Source organism: Haliotis rufescens, unplaced genomic scaffold (genome assembly GCF_023055435.1).
Source record: "Haliotis rufescens isolate VD_foot unplaced genomic scaffold, xgHalRufe1.0.p SCAF_2, whole genome shotgun sequence".
NCBI lineage: Eukaryota > Metazoa > Mollusca > Gastropoda > Lepetellida > Haliotidae > Haliotis > Haliotis rufescens.
Window position 1 is genome coordinate 43716645 of NW_025963890.1, and position 27649 is coordinate 43744293.

Here is a 27649-nt window from a genome sequence, read left to right on the forward strand (position 1 = left end):
GAGGTTCATGCTGGAAATTGATATTTCAAGTATTTCCCCGGAAAGTTTGATGTTTACAGATGAATCTCCGTATTCTTTATTGTTTCAGAGTGTCCTAACGGTACTTTTGGCGATCGCTGCAGCTCTCAATGCAACAGCAACTGCGACAGTGGTGTATGCAGCAATGAAAACGGCGAGTGTTCTCAAGGCTGTGTTCCAGGATTCCAAGGATCACAATGCGATCAAGGTCAGATACTGACGTTGCTGAAATGCATTTTATGAAGTATTACTTGATGTAATGTATGTATGAATGTGTTATATTCCACAAGGGAGAGAGGGGTGATGGCAGTTCAATAGAGTTAACAATACAACGATGTGTACCAGTATTTTGTCATAAATTAAATGTGATCTTGATGAAATTGTTTTTCCGAAAGATTAACGTTTTAAACTTAATAACTTTACAGTTGTTCAGTGTCTCTTCACTTTCGTCTTTGACGTGTCGATAGACGTGCAAGGTCGCTTAGATAACAACACTGAGAATATATTATCTCTGGAACACCTCTGGATCGCAGTCGGGAAAATATATCGACATACATAAACGTTTCACTTTCTAAACACATGGACACGAGTATAAATATGCATTATATTGTGTACAGGCATGATTAAACTTGATTAGCGAACATGTACCTACTCAACACAACGCTATAATGGACTATAGTTACAAATACTATGTGCATGTCTTCAGCCTGCACGAATGAAACGTACGGCCTGGGATGTAGGGAAAACTGCAGTGAAGGATGTCTGGATGGCGAATGCGACGGGACGGACGGGACATGTCAGTGTCGTGACGGCTGGAGGGGAGACAGGTGCCATTTAGGTGAGTGGGATTGTACGCGCGTTTGTTATTGCAATTGGTTCTAAAATATGAATGTTACGTTACAACCAATAGCCTAAACTCATGTCATGTCAGCGTTTTGGTCTTTGTGGCATAGTGCTAATCTTTGGTTAGTCTCTCGTTTCTCTCGATCTGCTTTGGATTATTGCACAGCATCGCTGAAGTCCACATGCCCTTACACCGAAACACACATTTCGTTTCCTTTATCGGGTTTTGATATAGTTTCATTAATATATCCGGGTTAGAATAGGTCTTCAGCAACCCATGCTTGGGGATGTGGTGGTCAGACTCGCTTACGTGGTTGATGCATGACATTGATCCCAATTGCGTTGCTTGATGCTCACGATGTCAATCCCTGGATTGTCTGGGCCAAACTCATTATTGACAGACCGCCGCCATATGGCTGGAATATTGCTGAATTTGGCGTTAAGCAACAAACAAACATTAACTATAGTGAGATATATAATGAACATTTTGTCTCATGTTCTGTGATTATTAAACAATATATTGCTAAACATTTTTCTAAACCATCACATTTCTATAAAAGTTAACATTTCCGGAAATCAGAGAAACGGGTACATCTCTATTTCTAAAGGTTCTGTGCAATTTGTCAAAAATAAAGCAACTTTTAACTGAAGTTTACAGAGAATATGTGAAATGTTGGATATTCTCAGGGATGCCATTTGTTGCTCTATAGATTCCATACTCCTCCTTGTTGATGTGTTTCTTTTGGCTTATAAATCTAAATTTCTGCTCGCATTGGCACTATCAAGACACGTGAATTTGATCAAGAAGTTTATGTCGCTGATATTGTGGATCAGAGATAATTCCATTCTGCCAAAATAGCCAATTCCATACTATTGATTTACCCTCTTGAACAAGAAATAGAAGACACCAGTGACACCAGCTTATCTGATCTATGCATCAGCATTCCGAGTGACAAAGAAACTATCCACAAAACTGTATTTCCAGAGGGATGGTAAACAATATTCCAGCAGCTGCAGTCATAACGAGTGCTGTGTAATTGTCACAACTTTTGACGTGCAATTGAGCTTGAACATTCATCGAAGATATCAAAGAGTTCATACGCCCATTGCTTAAAGGTCCTCTTATTTTAGAGTTAAAGCATCCAGGGCCTTATGAAGCTTTATAAAGCGTTATGGTGGACATGGCAGTATGTGCAGCTCGTATATCGTTGTATTTATATCTGATTAATAACAGTCTATCAAAAATTCATAAGGAATTGCTTATGTACAATAGTATATGTTATATGTCCTGTTAATTCAATTGTATGCAAAAGGTGAGACTCTCAAAGAATATCCGTCTGTTTGTCTGCAATTATATCAGTCTGATACACTTAGCCTAACACAATGTGTCTCAATGTCTCCAGACTGTGAGCCAGGATTCTATGGCCCCGGCTGTGCAGTGTCCTGCAGTCCGAACTGTGCAGGTACAAGGTGCGGAAGGTCGACCGGGTTGTGCTCCAGCTGCCAGTCAGGGTGGACGGGAGAAACATGTCAGCAAGGTAATCAATACCGCGGGTAGCTGAGGTCACCCTTCCAATGTTTATTATCAGATTAACAGGTCATTTTTACATTTTGGATTCAATAAATTTTGATCATTTGTTTCATGTATATATATGATATGGACTCTTCTCTTTCTCAACAATAAACATCCAAATTTGTATATTTCATTCGAAGAAAAAGGAAACATTGAATAAGAATCCAGATCAGAAACGAAATTCGGCAGCGGTTTCATTGTAGACTTCTATCTCGGCTTCTTTCTCAATTCAGTTTTCGGTTCAGTTTCAGTTTCTAATTTGGAATTAGAACATGCGGTTAAGATGGATAGAATGTGTTAGATCATATTTAATGATGTTTTATATGCAAGTGATGGTATAATAATATAAAGATGAATGCTATGTGGAAAGTGGAGGGCTCGGCATGATATTGTTCAGTAGAACAAGATGATTTTAATATGCAGTTTCTGTCTAAAGGCACGAGGTTGTGCGCTTACTAGATGGACATAAGAATCTCACATTTTCGGAGAGTACCTATATTATTTAGTTTAATCATGTCAAGATCAAAGTTAGATATTATCCCAAGGAATTCAAATGTTTTCAGGTCCAAGTTAAGTCTCCATTTCTGACACAGGTTCGTTTCTGAATATGTTATCGAGCCTAGCCAAATGATTACAGCTTTATCAATATTTACTTTCAATCTCGCGAGACTGCCAATTGTATGTGGGCAGCGTTCCTTACCATTTAGTGTATTAGTAGTATAGTTAACAAACCGATTTAAGAGGTATTCCATATTACCAACAGTGATTCCGCTTTATTTCAGCATCATTACGTATCATTATAACGAGAACTGCCAGTGAGATAGGGTCGATTTGACGACAACTCCTGAAAATAACACAAGCAGGAGATCCAAAGCCATTTGCAAGGACATTTACTTAAATACCTTCACAACATACAGTCATCAATATTTAATTGAATCGCCATAGTGAACGAAAGTGAGCGTTTGTTTCAATACAGGTCCCATCGAACGTGTCTAAAGCTTTTCCAAAAGGCTAGCAATTTGTATGAATGTATACTGAACCGCAAAAGAAACGTCACCCCAAGTAACATTCCATGAAAAGTTGTCATTGAAATATCTGGGTAGTTTTTGTCAAAGTTTCTAAAAGTTAACATTACCTTGTCCGGAAAAATGAAATTTGATGATACAAACAAAGCAGATGACAAATAAACCAATCCCCCAAACGCATCACGTCAACGACCATTGTAACCCAATGCACGTGAGTTCCGTGCAAATTGAAAAGCACATGTGTTCCCCCATTTCTTGCCCTATGAAAACCAACCCAGATCGGATAATATTCATTCGTTATCGAATTGCTACCACATGCCAATATTGACAAGAAATCAGCAACACCAGGTCCTTGGACGATTGCAAGCTGGACAAACCTACCAGCAAGTAGCCAATGCATTTCAATTCCACGTAAGGGCCATATACAGGCTCCACCAACGGTACCAGACCATCAGCACTACAGATGACCGACCACGTAGTGGAAAGGCAAGGGTCACCACCCGACGTCAGGATGGTCAGATTTGTGCTACAGCATCTTCAAGATCGCTTTGTTACTGCTGCGGAAACTGTTCGACAGACCATGGGGACACACCAGCGACACATAAGTGCGGACACCGTGCGTCGACGATTGACGATCAGACACCTCCACTGTCACAGGCAACACTGAGGACCCATTCTGACACCATGACACCGTCTTCAGTTGGCTACACAGCACCAGTATTGGCACAACCAACAGTGGAGAAGAGTCATCTTTTCAGACGAGAGCTGTTCCTGTATCTCAACAGCAGATGGCAGAGAGAGAGAGAGAGAGTCTGGTGACGCCTTGGGAAACGGTATTTGGATGCTTGTGTTGTTGAGAGAGACTCGTGGGGTGGCCCGAGCATCATGGTGTGGGGTGGAATTGGTCTTGCACAGAGGGTTCTCCCTGTGGTCTTCAAGAACATCTGTCCAGGGAGAGGCAATGTTGTCACAGCAGCTCGGTACATTGATCAAGTCTTGAGACCACACGCCATACCTCTTTTGGCACGTCGCCGCAACCAAGAGTTTCATCATGATAACGACCGTGCCCACACTGCTGGGGCAACAAGAGATTTCCCCCAGCTGAATGGCATTAGAACCATGTTGTGGACTCCCCTCAGTCCTGATTTAAATCCCATTGAGCACCTGTGGGACGAGATTCAAAGACGGCTGAATGACGTCCGACCAAGGCTGACAACTGCAGCTGAACTACTTCAGGCGTTCCTCAAGTGTTGGCTCAAGCGCCTTTGGCCTTCATCAACCGCCTCATCCATTCCATGTATCGATGTTGCACGGCAGTCATCAATGAACATGACGGACACACGAGACACAGACTTGTGATGCCACTTTCTCAGAGACTAATGTTGTGTTTCACCTTAAGAACATTTGACACTTTAATTTCATAATTGATGATCAGTTTTGCCAGGTTTCATCTTTTTAATATGTTTCCAAGTATGTTTCCAGTGTTTAGACAAATAAGGTTTCTCATATATCTATCCATGGTGACGTTTCCTTTGCGGTTCAGTATATTTATCAGACATAAAGCCTTTTGGTCTTCATTTATTAAAAAAAATCATTCTGCAGTGAACCTGTCAGAACCTGAAGATTTAGGTATGCGAGAATGCGAGTATGCGAGTCAATCCCCCCTCAAGGTTAGATGCAGGTTGTTTATGTTACTCTGGAATATCAATATGTTTTAGTACAATTTCTTGATTAATGACCGTAACGTCATGTTTAGAGTAATGTTTTGCACGTTTTGTCTAAGCCTGGCTGAAATGTCCTATCCCCAAATTGTATAAAGATATTAGCAGTCCAACATTGCACATACAGTATATTCAGTAAACGTCAGATGATATTATCTACATTAATGACAAATTTTCCTGAACCTTTGATGGTAGAAATGTAATTATATCTGTGGTCACCCACTGATGTCCCACTGGTAAATCCGCTGATGTTATAGGTGGAAAGGAAAACGAGCTGTTGACTCTCTTACGTGAAATACTCAATATTACTTGTCCGGACTAATACCGGGTATAAAGTGCTATCCCGCTGAGATACCATGCCGACGTTTAGTATGGATACTCCACTCAGACACAGTTTACTGACTCCGAGCCTAACAGTCCTGTGTCATCCCGTTGATGCCGAGCGCCATCTCTCAACGTCTTTTGGTATGACGCCGCCAGTGTTCTGCGGAAGGATACCATCTGTAGTGACCAAGCTATAATTACAGTAACATGCACACACATGCAATTACCGACTTAAACTAACATTTGTACTGATACTAAATATGTGACAGTATAAATGGTCACCAGAAATGTTTACTGATATCACAAACCGATTAACTATGGTTTCGAAAAGGAAATGTTTACCCGATGAGATGAATAATACTTACGTTGTAACAGCTTGTACTCATTGCGGATGCTGAGCCATATACACATTTGTACATTTATATCCTTCATCCGATCTTCCTCAGTCAGCTGATCACGAAAACTTAGTTTTCCTTCTGAAAGATATTTTCTTCATCAAATAAATTCATGTGATATGTGCGACCGCCTCCGTGGTCTAGTGGTATATCTAGAGCGTCCGCCCGGAGAGCGGAAGTTCGGGAGTTCGATCCCGGCCGCGTCATACCAAAAGACGTTTAAAGATGGTACTTGTTGTTACCTTGTCTGGCGCTCGGCATTAAGGGCTTAAAACAAGGACTGCTCGGCTCGGAGTCAGTGTTCTGTGTCACACCTTGTGTTTTTCTGCACGCGATGACACACGGCAGCTACCGCATCAAACTAATTACAAGCCAACGCCATGTGTGTAGGCATTCAAATTTCTTAAATTTATCAAGAATAGACACGAAACATATTATCCATGGTAAGTAATGCCACATTTGCGTTTGACTTTCAGAATGTACACAGGGATTTTATGGTGAATCCTGCAAATACACATGTAGTGTTGGCTGCAGAGACCAGAAGAAATGTTCTCCTGTAACAGGGTTCTGTGAAGGTGGCTGTGGGCACGGATGGCTCGGTGACAAATGTACAGAAAGTAAGTCCTGTAGTGACACAACTAATACTGCATTCATATTCAATGCATTATGCAGCTCAAGGTGCACGCTCTGAACGCAGAATGTGCTGCACAATGTGTCATCCAGATGTGATGCATTTGCAATACATATTGAGACATTTCGAACAAATAACACAAATGTAAGAAATACCTGTAGGTTGGAATGATTGGATACACGTGTATGCATTGAATGGAGAACTTCATGCTGGAAATTAATATCTCAAGTATTTCCCCGGAATGTTTGATGTTTGGAGATGATCTCCGTATTCTTTATTGTTTCAGAGTGCCCTAACGGTACTTTTGGCGATCGCTGTAGCTCTCAATGCAACAGCAACTGCGACAGCCGTGTATGCAGCAATGTAAACGGCGAGTGTTCTCAAGGTTGTGTTCCAGGATTCCAAGGATCACAATGCGATCAAGGTCAGATATGTTTTTCCAGAAGATTAATGTTTGAAACTTAATAACTCTACATTTGTTCACTGTCTCTTCACTTTCGTCTTTGACGAGTCGATAGACGTGCAAAGCCGCTAAAATAACAACACTGAGAATATATCTTCTCTGGAACACCTCTGCATTGCAATCGGGAAAAATGAAAATGTATCGAAATACATAAACCTTTCACTCTTTAATCACATGAACACGAGTACATATACGCATTATATTGTGTACATGCATGATTAAACTTGATTATTGTACATGTGGCTACTCAGTACAAAGCTGTAATGGTCTATCGTTACAAATTCTATGTGCATGTCTTCAGCCTGCACGAATGAAACGTACGGCCCAGGGTGTAGGGAAAACTGCAGTGAAGGATGTCTGGATGGCGAATGCAACGGGACGGACGGCACATGTCAGTGTCGTGACGGCTGGAGGGGAGACAGGTGCCATTTAGGTGGGTGGGATAGGAAAATACGCACGTTTATTATTGCAATTACAGTAAACTACGGTTATAACGAACACGCTTATAACGAACTGACGGATATAACGAACTTATAACTTTTTGGTCCCGACAATTTGCTGTTATTATTCCGTATATATGCTTATAACGAACTACGGTTATAACTAACTAGAATTAGTAGTCCCTTCGAGTTCGTTATAACCGTACTTTACTGTAGTTCTAAAATATGAATGTTACGTTACAACCAATAGCCTTAACTCATGTCATGTCAGCCTTTTGGTCATTGTAGCATAGTGCTGATCTTTTGTCAGTTTCGCGTTTCTCTCGATCTGCATTGGATTATTGCACATCATCGCTGAAGTCCCCATGCCCTTACACCGAAACATATAACGGGTCTTCGATATAGTTTCATTAACTGTATTCCCGTGAAGATTCGGGTTAGAATAGTTCTTCAGCAACCTATGCTAGTCGTAGGAGGCGACTAAAGGGATCGGGTGGTTAGGCTCACTTACTTGGTTGATGCATGACATCGATCCCTATTGCGTGGATCGATGCTCATGATGTCAATCACTGGATATTATGGTCCAGACTCGATTATTGACAGACCACCGCCATATAGCTGGAATATTGCTGAATGCGGCGTTAAGCAACAAACAAACATTAACGAAATAGAGATATATAATGGACATTTGTTTCATGTTCTGTTATTATTAGACTATATGATTCTAAACATTTTTCTAAACCATCACATTTCTATAAAAGTATACATTTCTGGAAATCAGATAAAAGGGTGCATCTCTATTTCTAAAGGTCCGGTGCAATTTGTCAGAAAAAGAAAGCAACTGTTAACAGAGAATATGTGAAATTTTGGATATTCTCAGAGATACCATTTGTTGCTCTACAGATTCTATACATGTACTTCTCCTTGTTGATGTGTTTCTTTAGGCTCATGAATCACAATTTCTGCTCGTATTGGCGCAATCAAAACACGTGAATTTGACCAAAAAGTTTATAGCGGCGATATCGTTGATCTGAGATAATTCCATTCTGACCAAATAGCCAATTCCGTACCACTGATTTACCCACCTGAACTAGAAATAGAAGACACCAGTGACACCGCCTCATCTGATCTACGCATAAACATTCCGAGTGACAAAGAAACTATCCACAAGACTGAATGACAAGAGGGATGGAAAACAATATTCAAGCAGCTGCAGTCTTAACGTTTTCTGTGTAAATGTCACAATTTGTGACGTAGCATTGAGCATGAGCTCTCACCGAAGATATCAAAGAGCGCATACGCCCCTTGTTTAAAGGTTATTTATTTTTAGAGTTAAAGCATCCAGGGCCTTATAATGCTGAAAAAGCATAATGATGGACATGACAGTATGTGCAGCTGGCATATCGTTGTATTTATATCTGATTAATAATAGTCTATGATAATTCCATTAGCTAATGCTAATGCATAACAACATTATATGTCATGTGTCCTGTTAATGTAAATGTATGCAAAACATGAGACTTAAAAAGAATATCTGTCTGTCTGTCTGTCTGTCTGTCTGTCTGTCTGTCTGACATCATTATGATGGACATGACAGTATGTGCAGCTCTCATATCATTGTATTTATATCTGATTAATAACAGTCTATCATATTTTCCATGAGGAATTGCTTGTGTACAATAGTATATGTTCTATGTCCTGTTAATTCAATTCAATGCAAAAGGTGAGACTCACAAAGAATATCTCTCTGTTTGTCTGTAATTATATCAGTGTCTGATACACTTAACCTAACACAGTGTACCTCAATGTCTCCAGACTGTGAGCCAGGATTCTATGGCCCCGGCTGTGCAGTGTCTTGCAGTCCGAACTGTACAGGTACGAGGTGCGGAAGGTCGACCGGGTTGTGCTCCAGCTGCCAGTCAGGGTGGACGGGAGAAACATGTCAGCAAGGTAATCAATACCGCGGGTAGCTGAGGTCAGTCACCCTTCCGATGTTTATTGTTAGATTTACAAGGCACTTTTACGTTTTGGATTCAATAAATTTTGATATTTTTTTATGGAAGGGCGCTTTTCTTTCTCAACAATAAACATCCAAATTTGTATATTTTATTTTAAGAAAAAGGAAACACTGAATAAGGATTCCAGATCACAAACGAAATCCGGCAGCGGTTTCATTGTCTCGGCTTCTTTCTCAATTCAGTTTCGATTATATGACGTATACGTATTTGGAATTAGAACATGCGGTGAAGATGGATAGAATGTGTTGGATCATGTTTAATGATGTTTTGTATGGAAATATAAAGATGAATGCTACGTGGAAAGTGCTCGGTATTATGTTCTTCAGTAGAATTGGACACTGAACAAGGTTTCCAGATCGAAAACGAAAAACGGTATCGCTTTTTGTCATGTTCTATCTCTACTTCTTATTCAGTAACAATTACATTTGAAAGTAAGCAATTGGGCTGATGATTGGTAAATTTCATTTGAACACATTTTATGAAATGTAAGATGAGTGTTAGTGCCGTTAAGCCGCCTTGATGTAACAGCTTAAACAACAGCAGTGTGTATAGACAGTGGTATGTGTTTACCGTTAACCCGCCTTGATGTAACAGCTTCAACAACAGCAGTGTGTATAGACAGTGTTATGTGTTTACCGTTAACCCGCCTTGATGTAACAGCTTCAACAACAGCAGTGTGTATAGACAGTGTTATGTGTTTACCGTTAACCCGCCTTGATGTAACAGCTTCAACAACAGCAGTGTGTATAGACAGTGTTATGTGTTTACCGTTAACCCGCCTTGATGTAACAGCTTCAACAACAGCAGTGTGTATAGACAGTGTTATGTGTTTACCGTTGATTCTCCCTCTGTGTTCTAAATAATTTGCTTACTAACGCATCTGTCGTATGATAAAAACTGTCCTCATGCCTGGGGAAGGTCATTCACATAATGTGCGCCTTTCCAATTTCATGTTGGGTAGTAGCCCAGTTTTGATAGATTGTCCTTTCACATCTGGCATTATCACTATTTGAAAGTGATTCATGATCACATTCTCGTGATATAGTCGGAATCGTACAATCGACTCTGCATCAAATTCAGCATATTTAACCTTCCATCTTTGATACGTTCATTTCAAATCACATTTTTCCTTTTTTTCCCCATATAAATCTGAAACATTTACATTGAAATTCTTCTTTTCGTGTATCTGGTGTGTTTGGGAGAGACGAAAGCAAAATGTTTTTGTTTTGGAATAATATGAGATTTAAATATACAGTTTCTGTCTTAAGACGTGAGGTTGCGCGCTAACCAGATGGACAAAAGTAGCTCACATTTTCTGAGAGTATCTTTATTATTTAGTTCAGTTATGTCAATTTAAATATTATCCCAAGTAATTCAAATGTTTTCTGATCCAAGTTAAGTCTCCATTTCTGACACAGGGTCGTTATTGAATATGTTATCGAGCCTATCCAGGTAATTTTAGCTTTATCAATATTTACTTTCAATCCCGAGAAACGGGCAGAAAAAATGTAAAGACTTGTAGCACTGTTTGTGGGCAGCGTTCCTTACCATCTGGCGTACAAGTACTAGTGCTAGTGATATCATTAGCAAACTGATTAAAGATGTATTTAATATCACCAACTGTGATTGTTTTTATTTCGGCTTCAAAACGTTTAATTTTAGCGAGAACTTAAGGCGAGAGTGGGCCCCTTTGACGACAACCCCTGATAATAACACAAACAAGAGGTTCAAAGCCAAGGACACTTGATTAACTACAGTCATCCATATTTTATTGAATTGCCAAAGTGAACGAAAGTGAACGTTTGTTTTAATACAGGTCCCATCGATCGTGTCTGAAGCTTTTTCAAAAGGCCAGGAAATTGGCCATGGTGTGAATGTATTTGCCAGACATCAAGATTTTTTGGTCTTCATTTATTCAAAAACATTACGCGGTGAACCGGTTAGAACCTGAAGATTTAGGTATGCGAGAACTTCAAATGTATCCTTCCTCAAGGTTAGGTGCAGATTGTATATGTTACTCTGGAATATCAATTTGTTTTAGTAGAATTTCTAGATTTATATCCGAAACATCTTGTTCAGATCAGAGTATAATGTTTTGTTAGTCGTGCATAAGTCTTGCCAAAATGTCTTATCCCCAAGTAGATGTTAGAAGCCCAACATTGCAACTACAGAATATTCAGTAAACTTCAGATGACATTTCTTTCATTTATTAACAGATTTTCCTGGACCTTTGATGGTAGAAATGTAATTTTATCTGTGGTTACCCACTGGTAAACCCGATGGTATTGCAGGTGGTAAGGAAAACGAGCTGTTGACTCTTTTACGTGAAATACTCAATATTAATAGCTGGCTGTTTGTACTTGCCCGGACTAATACCGGGTATAAAGTGCTAGCCCACTGAGATACCATGCCGCAGTTTAACATGGATACTTCACTCAGACACAGTTTACTGACTCCAAGTCGATCAGTCCTGTGTCATCCCGTTGATGCCGAGCGCCATATTTCAACGTAGTTTGGTATGACGCGGCCAGCGTTCTCCGGTAGGATACCATCTGTAGTAACCAAGTTATAATTACTGTAACATACACACACATGCAATTATTGACCTGAACTCATATTTGTACTGATACTAAATATGTGACTGTATAAATGGTCACCAGAAATGTTTACTTATATCACAATCCAACGAACTATGGTTTCGAAAAGGAAATGTTTACCCGATGAGATGAATAATACTTATATTGTAACTTCGTGTATTGATTGCAGATGCTGAGCCATATACACATTTGTACATTTATATCCTTCATCCCATGTTCCCCAGTCAGCTATCCATGAAAACTTAGTTTTCCTTCTGAAAGATATTTTCTTCATCAAATAAATTCATAACCTTGAAAGATGAGGAAACTGGTGAGTTTGTTTTTACCCCACCATGAACAATATAATTAGAGTACTATCAAGGGTTAACGTGCAAGGAAATCGCGAAGTGATACAAGTTCTGGCCATTTTACAATATCGTGAATTCCACGAACAAGATTTTGGTTCCACGTTAAGATCATAACCAGGGTAAATCTGGGAACACACGACAAATGGATTCTAAAAATGTGCAGTGCTGTTTGCAGTTCCTTTAAACCGGCAGGTCCATAATGCTTAATGTCATCAGAGATGAGTACTTGGCAAACTGCATATCAACCCGTATTATATAGTGTTTTGTGCCAATGTATTATATGTGCGACCGCCTCCATGGTCTCGTGGTATATCTAGAGCGTCCGCCCGGAGAACGGAAGGTCGGGAGTTCGATCACGGTCGCGTCATACCAAAAGACTTTTAAAGATGGTACTTGTTGTTAACTTGTCGGGCGCTCTGCATTAAGGGCCTTAAACAAGGACTGGTCGGCTCGAAGTCAGTTTTCTGTGTCACCCCTTCTGTTTTTCACAACCGCATCAAACTAATTACAAGCTAACGCCCTGTGTGTAGGCATTCAAATGTCATAAATTTATCAAGAATAGACACGAAACATATTATCCATGGTAAGTAATGCCACAATTGTGTTTCACTTTCAGAATGTACACAGGGATTTTATGGTGAATCCTGCAAATACACGTGTAGTGTTGGCTGCAGAGACCAGAAGAGATGTTCTCCTGTAACAGGGTTCTGTGATGGTGGCTGTGGGCACGGATGGCTCGGTGACAATTGTACAGAAAGTAAGTCCTTAAGTAATCTTTGAGAGTACTGTAGTGACAAAACCAATACTACATTCATATTCAATGCATTATTCAGCTCATGGTGCACGCTCTGCACGCAGGATGTGCTGCACAATGTGTCATCTAGATGTGATGCATTTGCATTTCGAACAAATAACACAAATGTAAGAAATACCTGTAGGTTGGAATGATTGGATACACGTGTATGCATTGAATGGAGAACTTCATGCTGGAAATTAATATCTCAAGTATTTCCCCGGAATGTTTGATGTTTGGAGATGAATCTCCGTATTCTTTATTGTTTCAGAGTGCCCTAACGGTACTTTTGGCGATCGCTGCAGCTCTCAATGCAACAGCAACTGCGACAGCGGTGAATGCAACAATGTGAACGGCGAGTGTTCTCAAGGTTGTGTTCCAGGATTCCAAGGATCACAATGCGATCAAGGTCAGATACTGACGTTGATGGAATCCATTTTATGAAGTAACACTTGCCGTAATTGTGTGTATGAATGTGTTATATTCTATACGAGAGAGAGATCTGAAGGCAGTACAAAAGAGTTAACAATAGAATGATGTGTACCAGTATTTCGTCCTAAATTATATGTGATCTTGATGAAATTGTTTTTTCCGAAAGATTAAAGTTTGAAACTTAATAACTATACAGTTGTTAAGTATTTCTTCACTTCCGTCTTTGAGTGAGTGAGTATGGTTTTACGCCGCTTTTAGCAATATTCCAGCAATATCACGGCGGGGGACACCAGAAATGGGCTTTACACATTGTACCCATATCGGGAAACGAACCCGGGTCTTCGGCGTGACGAGCTAACGCTTTAACCACTAGGCTACCCGACCGCCCCTTTCCGTCTTTGACGTGTTGATAGACGTGCAAAGCCGCTTAGATAACAGCACAGAGAATATATTTTCTCCGGAACACCTCTCCATCACCACCGAGAAAATGAACATGTATCGACATACATAAACCTTTCACTTTCTAAACACATGGACACGAGTATAAATACGCATTATGTTGTGTGTATGCATGATTAAATTTGATTAGCGAACTTGTATCTACTCAGTTCAACGCTGTAATCGTCTATAGTTACAAATTTTATGTGCATGTCTTCAGCCTGCACGAATAAAACGTACGGCCCGGGGTGTATGGAAGACTGCAGTGAAGGTTGTCTGGATGGCGGATGCAGCGGGACGGACGGGACATGTCAGTGTCGTGACGGCTGGAGGGGAGACAGGTGCCATTTAGGTGGGTGGGATTGTAAAATACGCACGTTTGTTTTTGTAATTAGTTCGAAAATATGAATGTTACGTTACAGCCAATAGCCTTAACTCATGTCATGTCAGCGTTTTGGTCATTGTGGCAAAGTACTGACCTCTTGCCAGCCTCGCGTTTCCCTTGATCTGCTTTGGATTTTAATATAGTTTCATTAACTATTTAGTGAAATATAACATTTTGTGCATGTCTTCAGCCTGCACGAATGAAACGTACGGCCTGGGATGTAGGGAAAACTGCAGTGAAGGATGTCTGGATGGCGAATGCGACAGGACGGACGGTACATGTCAGTGTCGTGACGGCTGGAGGGGAGACAGGTGCCATTTAGGTGGGTGGGATTGTAAAATACGCACGTTTGTTTTTGTAATTAGTTCGAAAATATGAATGTTACGTTACAGCCAATAGCCTTAACTCATGTCATGTCAGCGTTTTGGTCATTGTGGCAAAGTACTGACCTCTTGCCAGCCTCGCGTTTCCCTTGATCTGCTTTGGATTTTAATATAGTTTCATTAACTATTTAGTGAAATATAACATTTTGTGCATGTCTTCAGCCTGCACGAATGAAACGTACGGCCTGGGATGTAGGGAAAACTGCAGTGAAGGATGTCTGGATGGCGAATGCGACAGGACGGACGGTACATGTCAGTGTCGTGACGGCTGGAGGGGAGACAGGTGCCATTTAGGTGGGTGGGATTGTAAAATACGCACGTTTGTTTTTGTAATTAGTTCGAAAATATGAATGTTACATTACAGCCAATAGCCTTACACTCATGTCATGTCAGCGTTTTGGTCATTGTAGCATAGTGCTGACCTTTTGTCAGTCTCGCGTTTCCCTCGATCTGCGTTGGATTATTGAACGTCATCGCTGCCTTTTAACGGAAACATATATCGGGTCTTTGATAATTATAGATTCATTAACTGTATTCCCGTGAAGATCCGGGTTAGAATAGGTCTTCAGCAACCCATGTTGTCGTAAGAGGCGACCAACGGGATCGTGTGGTAAGGCTCGCTTACTTGGTTGATGCATGACATCGATTCCTATTGCGTGGATCGATGCTCAGTGATGTCAATCACTGGATTGTCTGGTCCAGACTCGATTATTGCGCCGCCGCCATATAGCTGGAATATTGCTGAATGTTGCGTTAAGCAACAAACAAACATTAACGAAATAGATATATATAATGAACATTTTGTCACATGTTCTGTGATTATTAAACTATGCTTCTAAACATTTTTCTAAACCATCACATTTCTATAAAAGTTAACATTTCTGGAAAACAGAGAAACGGGTACATCTCTTCTAAAAGTTTGGTGCGATTTGTCAAAAATGAAAGCAACTGTTAACTGAAGTTTACTAAGAATATGTGAAATGCTGGATATTCTCAGAGTTACCATTTATTGCTCTACAGATTCCATACTCCTCCTTGTTGATGTGTTTCTTTAGGCTAATGAATCACAATTTCTGCTCGTATTGGCACAATCAAAGCACGTGAATTTGACCAAGAAGTTTATGTCGGCGATATCGTTGATCTGAGATAATTCCTAAATAGCCAATTCCGAACCATTGATTTACCCATCTGAACTAGAAATAGAAGACCCCAGTGACGCCAGCTCATCTGATCTATGCATAAACCTTCCGAGTGACAAAGACACCATCCACAAGACTATATGACAAGAGGGATGCAGTCTTAACGTTTGCTGTGTAAATGTCACAACTTTTGACGTACCATTGAGCATGAGCACTCCACGAAGATATTAAAGAGCTCATACGCCCCTTGCTTGAAGGTTACTTAATTTTAGAGTTAAAGCTTTAAAGCTTTAAAAGCTTTAAAGCTTTAAATAAGCGTTTTGATGGACATGACAGTATGTGTAGCTCGCATATCGTTGTATTAATATCTGATTAATAATAGTATATCATAATTCCCTAAGGAATTGGTAATGTATAATAACATTACATGTTATATGTCCTGTTATTTCAAATGGATGCAAAATGTGAGACTCAAAAAGAATATCTGCCTGTCTGTCTGTAATTATACCAGTGTCTCATACAGTGTACCTCAATGTCTCCAGACTGTGAGCCAGGATTCTATGGCCCCGGCTGTGCAGTGTCTTGCAGTCCGAATTGTGCAGGTACAAGGTGCGGAAGGTCGACCGGGTTGTGCTCCAGCTGCCAGTCAGGGTGGACGGGAGAATCATGTCAGCAAGGTATTCATTACCGCGGGTAGCTGAGGTCAGTCACCCTTCCAATGTTTATTATCAGATTTACAGGGCATTGTTACATTTTGGATTCAACAAATTTGGATCAATTTGCATGTATATATATGATATGGAATCTTCTCTTTCTTAACAATGAACATCCAAATTTATATATTTAATTTTAAGAAAAAGGAAACACTGAATAAGGATTCCAGATCACAAATGAAATCCGGCAGCAGTTTCATTTTCATCTCGGCGTCTTTCTCAAATCAGTTTCGATTAAATGACGTATACACATTTGGAATTAGAACATGCGGGAAGATGGATAGAATGCGTTGGATCATATTGATATGCAAGTGATGGTATGGAAATGTAAAGATGAATGCTTTAAGGAAAGTGGCGTGGCGTCATGTTGTTCAGAAGAATTGGACACTGAATATAGTTTCCAGATCGAAAACGAAAAACGGTATCGCATTTTGTCATCTTCTATCTCTACTTCTTATTCAATAACAATTACATTTGGAAGTAAGCTATTGGGCTGAGGATTGGTAAATTTCATTTGAACACATTTTATGAAATGTAAGATGAGTGTTCGTGCCCTTAACCCGCCTTGAGTGACGTAACAGCTTCTGCAACAGCATATGTATATATAGCGTTATGTGTTTGTGCTTACAGCTGATGGGATGCCTGCATCTGCGACCGGCGGGATCGCTGCAGCTGGCCTGCTCATCATTCTCCTTGCAGTCATCATTGCTGTTGTTCTTCTCAGGTTCGATCACACTTGCTTGCTGTGAGAAATCAATCAATATATAAAACCTTGAACATACAGGCTATGGATGTAAAGGATCTCCATAGATTAGCATAAGCACTGTCTCTAAATCTCAGTCAAGTGCATAATATTTGTTGTTGATCAGGCTACCTTGCCTAAAGTGACAGCGTTGAAGACAAGCCAATGTATGTTCACTATTTCAGAAGCAGCGTAACATATGCACAAATTCATATCTATTTAAACTGGAAAGACGTTTCGTAAAACTGTTACTTTGTTTTATTTGATATATTTAATCGAAATGAAATTGTCCTTTTAATTTTATAACATGATCAGCATTCTATTGATATTTTCTTCCCTTCTCTCAGTCTATTTCAACCCATCAATATGTTTGTGTTGTTGTAGACGGAAATATGGACGGAAAGAAGAACAGGGTGTTCGGAATGACGCCTGTCACTTAGTTAAACTGATAACAATAAAAAAATTCTCCTCTTCGACAACTCCGAAGAAAGGTGGGTGTTCTTGACGTGTACACCAGCGTTATAATCATTTGTACTAAGGTAGAAGTCTAACGAAGTCGAGTTATGGTATAGATGCATTCATTATACGGACATTTAAAATATATTGATAAGTTGTCGAAAATGTGTCCATACAGTTCTCACTAGGAAGTGGATGAATTCCATGTAGTACTGATTTGACCATCATATAGAGATACATGTATGAGAATTAAGCACCTATTTGATTATGAAGTCTTTGATATACTATAAGAAGTTGGAAGAACACGAAGACATTATACTTTACTTACACTGTACTTACCTGGATTCCCATTGGCGTCCCAGATATATTGTTACATTTGAACATTAATCCTAACTTGTTTGTTGTTTGTTTGTTGTTTAAGGCCGCACTCAGCAATATTCCAGCTATATGACGGCGATCTGTAAATAATTGAGTCTGGACCTTACAATCCAGTGATTGACATCATGAACATCTATCCACGTAATTGGGATTGATGACATGCATAAACCAATTCAGCGAGAGCCTGACAACCTGATCCCTTTAGTCGCGTCTTACGACAAGTATAGTCGCCTTTTATGGCAAGCATTGATTGCTGAAGGCCTATTCTCCACATAATCTTAACGAGCACTCCTAACTTGTGACCACACATCAGTATGTATATATGTATATATTAAATCAATTCCCCTACACTGTATTCACCTGGTGAAGGGGCAATAACTAGTCCTGAAACGTCGTCAGAATGTTGTTATCTCTAACAGTTTCATGTCTTCAGATCTTGTTATTAGAAAAGCACTGTTTAGCTTATGAACAATAGGAATGGTGGGAGTTCATGTAAGATTTTCACCACTTAATCATAATGTAGTGAAACTTTTCCAGTACTGTATCCCTGTTCCTCGACACGATTCTTGTACGAAATGTCAGTGTATTATTGGCTTAATCGCCATGTATGCACGCATAAAGGTGTCCATATTCTGACACAATTAGGAGATAAACCTACTGTGTTTTGAAATGTGATGTAGTCCCACTGCACAGTAGATACAGAGTAGTACCTCTTCATTTTATTTTTGAACTGAGCACTTTCATGCGAGGTTCCACATTATGATAAAGAGTTATCGACTCTGCAGTTGGACTACATCAAATTTCAACACAGTAGGTTTATCTCCATTCTACCATGACGGCAAAAGTGCTTAGAAAATGGTGCTTTTTTGCAACACGTAACAAAACAGATACACAGGTCCGCAATCAGAACATTCTGAAAAGTGGTCACAGGTAGTTATATATGTAACAATTGTAACTAAAGATTAAAAACACCATAGTCGTGAGGAGTTCAAAATAAGTGTTCAAAGAAAATAGTTTTTCAAAAGAAGTTGACAAATAACACTCGAAAAACTTAGTCCAAAGACAGATGTTTTAATTTCTGTCCACCTGTTGTACACTGTTTGGACTGACCCTGTCATTTCTTGGAATTTTGTGAGAGAGGTCGCTTTTTGGAAATCGAACATGCCATCATTTCTATTGTAGGGAGTCACAATATGGCTGAAATATTGCCGATGTGACGTTAAATTTAACTCACTCACTCACTATTGTAGGGTTGACAGGTTGTAGAAAACGGTTTTAATATGCTAAACGAATATATTTCTACAACAAACTTTATGAATTAACATTCAATTATATATTTATCATGTGTAAGTGTTAATATTTAGTTAGCAATTACACCCAGTAAACAATAATAAAATCAAAATAAATGCCTCTCCACCCCGAACTTGGATGTGGCAGAACTTGACCTACATCACGGTTAGTTAATTCTCACAGCTGTCAATGGCTGACAATCTTGTGTTTACATTCTCCGTAACTAGTTAAATGAAGCAAGATGACAACCCTGATCTATGATGTGGTTCAACATTAACCTGTAGATTCACTGGGAGTGATCGAGCCTGCTGGCACAATATGCTTACCAATAGAACTGAGTATGACTGAACAGCTGCTTTTTTTGGCTGCATATGAGCCGGAATGAGTGTGAGTGAGTATGGTTTTACGCCGCTTTTAGTAATATTCCAGCAATATCACGGCGGGGGACACCAGAAATGGGCTTCACACATTGTACCCACGTCGGGAATCGAACCCGGGTCTTCGGCGTGACGAGCTAACGCTTTAACCACTAGGCTACCCGACCGCCCCCATATGAGCCGGATATTATGAAATGAGGAATATGCATGGTGTGACCTGTCAGTTTCAAGATGTCACGGATCCAAAGCCAGATAGTGAAAGAACTTAGAAATTTGTGGCCCAGATATAGTGGGTTGTGTATGATTCTTAATTTTGAGTGAATTTCATCAAGTTTGATAAGCTGTCACTTCAGTTGGGACATTGTTTTCTGACGGACTTTCAAATCCCCTCCTGCCAAATTCTAACGGTGGTGGTTGATGAAGATGGCAATGAATATCGATCACAAAAAGGTTTGTATGCAACATATTGTCATGAATAAAATGTCTTTAAACACATTTTATTATGTTATATTTTACTTTAATTGTCGGTTGTTGCAATGACCTTAATATGGGTTACAGAAAATGTTACAAAAACGCTGAACAATATTTTTTCTCAACAAACTTTATTTAAAATAAATCTTTCACTTATTTTGAATGTGTGAATATTGAATGTTTGAATTATACCTCCCCACTCTGAATTGGGAACTGTCCTAACGTGTCCCGGTTGTCACCACACTGCACTCTCAGTTATGGCTGCCAAGGAAATTGTTAACAGTAACTGTTAAAGAATTGCAGGAAACCAGAAGACAACCCAGTACTGTGAGTGTGATGGTGTCCAAAATTAACATGCTGACTAACTGTGCCTGCTGGTGTGATGCTGCTACCACCCTGGAGATTAGTGTATGTTTTGTCAACTTTGCCTCTTCTGAAATTGGTTTTGGACAAACTGTTGTGGCCAAGTGCCTGTGCGATGTACCAGTCAGTATAGGGAAAGTGTTTGTGAGTTTGGAAGAGGGCAGTGTTTTCTGGATGTAATTTTGAAACATACTTTTTAAATGAAGCAACGGGACAGAAAGGGGTACCAGTGGCATTTATGTGTGGTTTTGGTTCGTTCGAATCACGAAGATCGTTTTTTTATCAACTCACTGTGTGTGCTTGTGACGTTCTCCAAACGTCATCGACCTCGACACGGAAAGAATTGCGAGTGAGATCACGTTAATTTTCAACCCCTCGCCTGCCACATCCCAATGTCAGATCAAACCAGACTTTCTTCTGGAGAATAACTTGATCGTCTACCAATTGATTAGATCTGATTTTCACCAATTCCCCCTCCAAATAGGCTTATTGTGAGTAGATACATCCAACTCAAGTTTCTTAATTTTTCAAAGCATCCCCATAAAGTCATTGTTCGTAATGACAAACTCTTGGTCCTGCAGCATGTTAAATGAATAATCATGCGGTGGTTGATGGAGATGGCGATGAATTGAAGATTTCATGCCAACATAGAAGGACTTCGAATGATACTGTCCATTGGAATTTCGGACCTTGGTGTAGAAAACTTTCAATGTGTTGTTTAATTCCTGAGGTGAAAGGGTCTCAAAACTTGGTGATTTGTCTCGCAAAACAAGCTATTCTGGAAATTGAAGTCAATATTCTGTTACCAGAGGACTTGCAAAGAAGGTAAGTAATAATTCCAATGGTTACATTATCAATATGTTTGTATTGCTGAGATTGTAAATATTGTGCATTTCATACGTGGCCAACTCATTCAATTTCAACACGTAACATTTCCATATTTTCTTTGTTTTTTTACATAAGTAATAAATATAATTATTAAATATCTTTCTTCCTCACGTTTTGATATCTTAATCGCCCAACTAGCGTTTATATTGGTGCTTTGTGCCTTCGTGTTTATTACAATAGACTCGATCTCATCAGCATCGAAAGTGACGAAGTGGCGAGAGTCATTGGTAGCGGCAGACGTCATTCCCTCGCAAGTCAGTGTAGGTGCTGTCGCTTCTGTCGGAGCAGTGCCCTGCCCTAATGGACAGTAATTACATTGTAGGTTAAGTTTACATATACTGAAAATTGGTAACACTATTTTGTCATGTATGAAGTTTTTCTTACTTTTTTTCTAGCTAAAGTTATTTTACGTAGTTAATTGTTATTTTATTCAGAGTGGGAATTAACGAACCTGTTCCTAAAAACGTTATAGTTTGTATGCAAACGATATACCTTCTTTTCGGTGTTCCCATCTGATCCATTGACCTCTCATCATCCAACCAGTCATGGTTAAGCTCTTGCATGTCAAAATCGTCACCAAAAACATCGAAATCGAATGATGGGTTATCAGCAGCCATCTTTTATGGATCGATATGTAGGCTATCGATGTATACATACGAACGAGTTTTGGTGAAAAGGCTTGATATATCCAGATCAGCAACGGCAGTGTCCCTGGGCGACTTCGCAGAGTACGTCGGAAAGTGGCGGTCAAAGAAACAGCACTTTTTTGACGAATGTCAGGTAAACAAGACCCAGCTTGTATTTTCAAGGATAATATCCAGTTAAGAACGTGCCTAACATGGATCTACAAATTTCAACATTTCTTTCGTTATGTAATTGTAATTTAAAGTCGCCGACGCTAGCCATTTCCGAGCTTTTATATGATTCATGTCGTTATAGAATAGAAAGAAAACTCATTTGATACATTCCTACTCCCCTGCCTTATGTTTGATGTTTGATTTGCAAATGTATTGTTTATAAATATGGAAAGATATAGTGTTTGTAAATATGTAAACATATATTGTTTGTAAATATGTATCAATATATTGTTTGTTAATATGTAAATGTATCAAAACAAATCCAACAAATAATTTCCATGACATGATTTGGGTAAGATCGATCACATTAATAACAAGGCGGTTATGATGCTATCGATGGCAATGCATCATCGTGGATAATAAATGGTATAAAGTTACTGTCACTACCTCACAACCTCACAGAAACTTCCGAAGGACCTTATCAATGACCACAGCATCGCCTTTGCTGCTCACAATATCAAGAAAAACAGATACAAGAACATCTGCGCATGTAAGATATGTGTTAAATATGGGTCATTTAATCACATGGAATTAACTAATGTATATTAAATGTGTTTTAGAATATGCTTCAGTAGGCCTACTTCAGCTTTGTGACGGTGAATATACGTTTTTACTTGGCGTTAACGTTTCAAGAAATATTTTTTTCATATCTTGACGTTGCATATAAAGAGCTGGAGACGCATTGTGAACCAACACGGATGTCAATAAATTTGTAAAGCAATTTATCATTTAACTTAAGCATTTATCCATGACATAAGCTTATGACATAAAAACATGTATGTCATACCCCAATGACATAAGTATGCAAATTAGATATGCAAATTAGATAACCGGAAGAGCGAGCGGTTTGATTTGAAACTATATATTATAAGTGAAGTTACACCAGAGATATAATCAGATTACACAGAATCGTTGTTGTTACCGTTATTAAAGTTTCAATTATTCTGCAAAAGTCAGTTCAAGTATTTTGTTTAAAATAATCCAAGCAACTTTTTTCTCAGCGAATTGTTTATTTTGGTTTACATGGCTATGGAAAACATGTATCACTACGCACGATCTATACGTAAGATTTCGACAAGTTGCTGATGTTAATGTTTAATGCAATTATTCCTTAATTTGGAAGCAAAAATGTGAAAATGATAAATAGAATTCATCACTCGTGTTTTTTAATATGGGAAATATCAACCTCGTCCCGTTAATCGGTATTTGCCTCGCCAAAGGCTCGGCAAATACCGATTAACTAAGACTCGGTTGATATTTCCCATATTAAAAAAACACGAGTGATGAATCCTCTATTTAAACAATTAAACACTTTATTAGTGGACACATTATCACTTATATGCATAATTTTATTAAGTTTTGAAACCCATTCCTTAGTGCTGCGCATTAAAATCTCGAACCAAATTGTTATCTGAACTGGACCATATGTCGCGATGTGAAGTATCATGGCTGGCCTGGTGGTCTGAGAAACTGTGAAGAGTTACGTCATGGGTACTAATCCCACATTCATCTCAATCATGATTCATTACCATCATCCCCTTGCTCGTTGGTTTCACAAACCATTATCATCGTCTGTAATCAGCTTCACGCTTTGTACCATGTTACGTCAAACTCTTTAAAACGTCCTGAAGACACGATTCCCTTATTCACAAACATGTGTAGCGTTTTAGCCAGTTTACCCCCGTGTGCATTCCGGGTTAAAATAGGCCCCTAGCAACCTATGCTTGTCGTACGAGGTGGCCAGATGGACATGGATGGTCAGGTCCGGTGACTTGGCTGATTGTGTGTCTTTGACCGATCGTTCCTCATGATGTCGATAACTGCAGTTGTCTGGTCCAGATTCGCTTATTTACAAGCCGCCGTCATATAGCTGGAATATTGCTGTATGTGACGATAAACACATGCAACTCGCGAGCTGTTCTCCAGGTTGATCCCGATTATCCTGGGGTCGGGGACTACATCAACGCTTGCTACATAGATGTATGTACCACATACAACACGCTACCCATACATATATATGTGCGTTGCCTATATTATCAGTAATGTTCAGACTGTGGTACAGGGGAGATAACCTTGATTCCCGGATGCATAACTTCATGTAAACACTGACGTCAAGGAATGTTCCTGGGAGATTTGGGCATGCGCTATCCAAACCCGGATCTTCATGGGTACCTCCAGTAGAAAGAAATGTATATCAGAAATAAGAGCGAGTAAACTCATTTAGTAATATGATGAGCACTCAAGATACATAAACAATACATGGTAGTTAACAATACATGCCTAGTTAATGTGCAATAATGTAAGAAATAATATCAATTCAACTTACTATGCATACTGTTCAATAATATTACAAATGATATGTCGTCACGATATAGCTGAAATATTGCCGATGTGACGTTCAACTTTAACTCACTCACTCACAAATGATATGTGTGTCTGTGCTATATATATGTGGGTACATATGTCTCTGCATGTGTTTATCTACCTCATAGAACTCATTCCAAAAACTAATTACGCCCTCAAGTACTTTATTCTAGTATGTATGGTGATAAGCACATTCAGTTCCGAAAGAAGTATTTTGTTCATTTATTATTTCTTTACCAAGAACAAATCGAGTGTCGGATAAATCAATTCTTTCCCATCACCAAAGGTATGGTTTGTTTCTATTTTAAGTCCAATTACAAGCTGTACTACAAGATGGTTGCTGAACACTTGGCATCAGAAGCAGTCTATTCCAACAACGGCGTAGTTGACGATGCAGATGTTGCCGACTAGTGACAGGAGAATACTGCTTCACAGAACATGTTAGAAACAGAAACTGACCTGAAAGGAATGTTAAAATAGTTCCTGTGATTCAATACCACGTTAAATATTCATTACCACGTTTTTCATGCTTCGAAATGTGTTGCCTTTGCAATACAAACATGTTATAAAGGACAAATGTTTGGAAAGTAATATCCTTGTAACAAGAATATATTTTGAAAACTGAGATATATTTGTTGTTAAACTATGTTATTATTATTAGTATTATTTAATGCCATATTGTTATGCATTTTAGCGGATAATCAAATATATTGCCATAGTGATCAGTAGACATAATAGGGAACATAAGAGCGAGTTGTAGTTAATATGTCAAAATATGTCGAAATTGATAAGTGAACGTTTACGTGTATTTATGAAATTGTATTTAAGTACAACAAGTGATGAAGATATCACTACATGTTACATGTTTCATTTAGGCTGTTGACATGTCATATTACTATGAGTTGTGGGCACATCGAGCCTACATGTATTTTATCTTTATTCATGAAGTAGGGAGGCCATAGGCCCATTCTACAGTTACATCATTGCTTGAGAGTGTAACAGCAAATAAACATTGGTACATTGATAGACATTGTTCAACCAAATGATTGACATAGTTGCATGGACTTCCAAGAACATTAACAGTTTCTGGATTTTTAGTAAGTAGTAAGTAGGGTAGATATGTTAAAGAATTAAATTAAATTAATGTAATGTTGGATATAAGTAGTATTTTAGGGGTATATACTAACTCATAAGATTGCCAAAAGCATAACACAAAGTACAAAACGGTATTCATCCTCTATGTATCTTTGTTTACATACATGACATATTCCATCTGATTTTAATTCTTTAACATATCTACCCTACAAGAATATATACTGAATTCGGGACATTGGAAAATAAGAAACATTAAAATGTTAAAAATTAAAAAGAACAAAATGCACTTGTTTGGCAGTTATCTGATACCTGATAAAATCAGATTGATAACCTTTTGACTTTTAAAATGTTACCCTTTACTCAAGCGTAACATTTATATAAATGCTTCAACACATGTTGACATGCCACGGATTACATCGGGACTTAATTTATAATACAACCCCGAGGTCAGATGGTTTGCAATATTCCAGCTATATGACAGCGGTCTGTAAATAATCGAATCTGGACCAGACAATCAGGTCAGAGTGTGTCCTATAAAAGAGATTTAAATCAGCGATAATACTAGAGGGTTGTAATATGTGTTTTTATCACATATTGTCTATAACAAAATAATTTCACTCTTTAAAGTTTACACTGTTTCGTCGTGCTCATTGGCTGAAGGGGTAGTCACTTGACCTGAAATTTTGAGTTCGCACACCCGTGAACGGACAGAAACGTTCACACGATGAGAACAATTTGTGTGAACTTTTGCCGGAACTACTTTCCGGCGTTGCCCCGAATTCTCGATCCATGTTTTTGATCAACTCGTTTTTCTATTTTCTTTTTAATCCATGTATTTATCAGCAATATAATTAATCTAGTATTTTTGCCTGGTCTTGTAACCTTTCATCAGACTAATAAATAATAAATGTTTTGGTTCTGGTGTTTGATGTCGTCTAGCTGCTACATGAAACAACATGGATCGTCCTTCCGGTGATATGGAATGGCTATCTATCAATACTAATAACGCAAGTGAAGAAAATGAATTCTGTAAAATTACTGAGGTGAAAGTAATTGATTTATTGAGCGATATTGACTTTCATACCTTGTTTTCGGAAATGACAGGAATCTTGCACCAGGTGAGCTGAAATGGGGTTTAACGTCGCGTCCAAGATTATTGCACTTATATAGCGACGTGCATGTACGTGTATGTGTGTGTGTGGCTGATTGTACTAGTCCGGACTGATCATAATGCCGATTTATAGTGCTAGCTCACTGAGATTCCATGCTGCAGTTTAACATGAATACCCCACTCAGACACAGTATACTGACTCCGAGCCGACCAGTCCTTGTTTCAGCCCCTTAATGCCGAGCGCCAGACAGGGTAACAACAAGTACCATCTTTTAACGTCTTTTGGTATGACGCGGTCGGGGATCGAATCCCGGACCTTCCTCTCCAGGCGGACGCTCTACCATTAGACTATGGAGGCGGTCGGAATCTTGTACCAAGACATTGCAAATGAAAACAATGTTGTACCCTTTTCCGATGTAGCTGCCGACACAAATCAAAGCGACTGCTCCTGATCAATCCCAAACTAAAATACGATTCACTATCGTATCGAAAGAAAACCCTCCAAGATTTTGGGAAACCAAGACACAGCAAATATACAATGAAACACACTAAATTAATAGGCTCTGAAAAGGTTAATGG

General features: G+C 39.1%; 1 protein-coding gene and 1 long non-coding RNA gene across 6 annotated transcripts in view; both read left to right on the plus strand.

The window, feature by feature from the left end:
• Positions 1 to 27649, plus strand: part of LOC124153060 — a 123574-nt gene that overhangs the window by 34873 nt on the left and 61052 nt on the right. For 4 of the 5 annotated variants that reach the window (XM_048400022.1, XM_048400024.1, XM_048400023.1 and 1 more), the window contains 4 exons: positions 89 to 226; positions 725 to 856; positions 2265 to 2399; positions 6376 to 6516. In XM_048400022.1, coding sequence (XP_048255979.1) covers positions 89 to 226; positions 725 to 856; positions 2265 to 2399; positions 6376 to 6516 — 546 coding nt within the window. The remainder of the gene's footprint in view (positions 1 to 88; positions 227 to 724; positions 857 to 2264; positions 2400 to 6375; positions 6517 to 27649) is intronic. The other variant, XM_048400025.1, reaches the window with a different exon arrangement.
• On the plus strand, positions 20053 to 26867 carry LOC124153070. Its single transcript, XR_006863606.2, has 3 exons — positions 20053 to 21961; positions 22336 to 22423; positions 25174 to 26867. It is a non-coding gene; the product is annotated as an uncharacterized LOC124153070 (long non-coding RNA).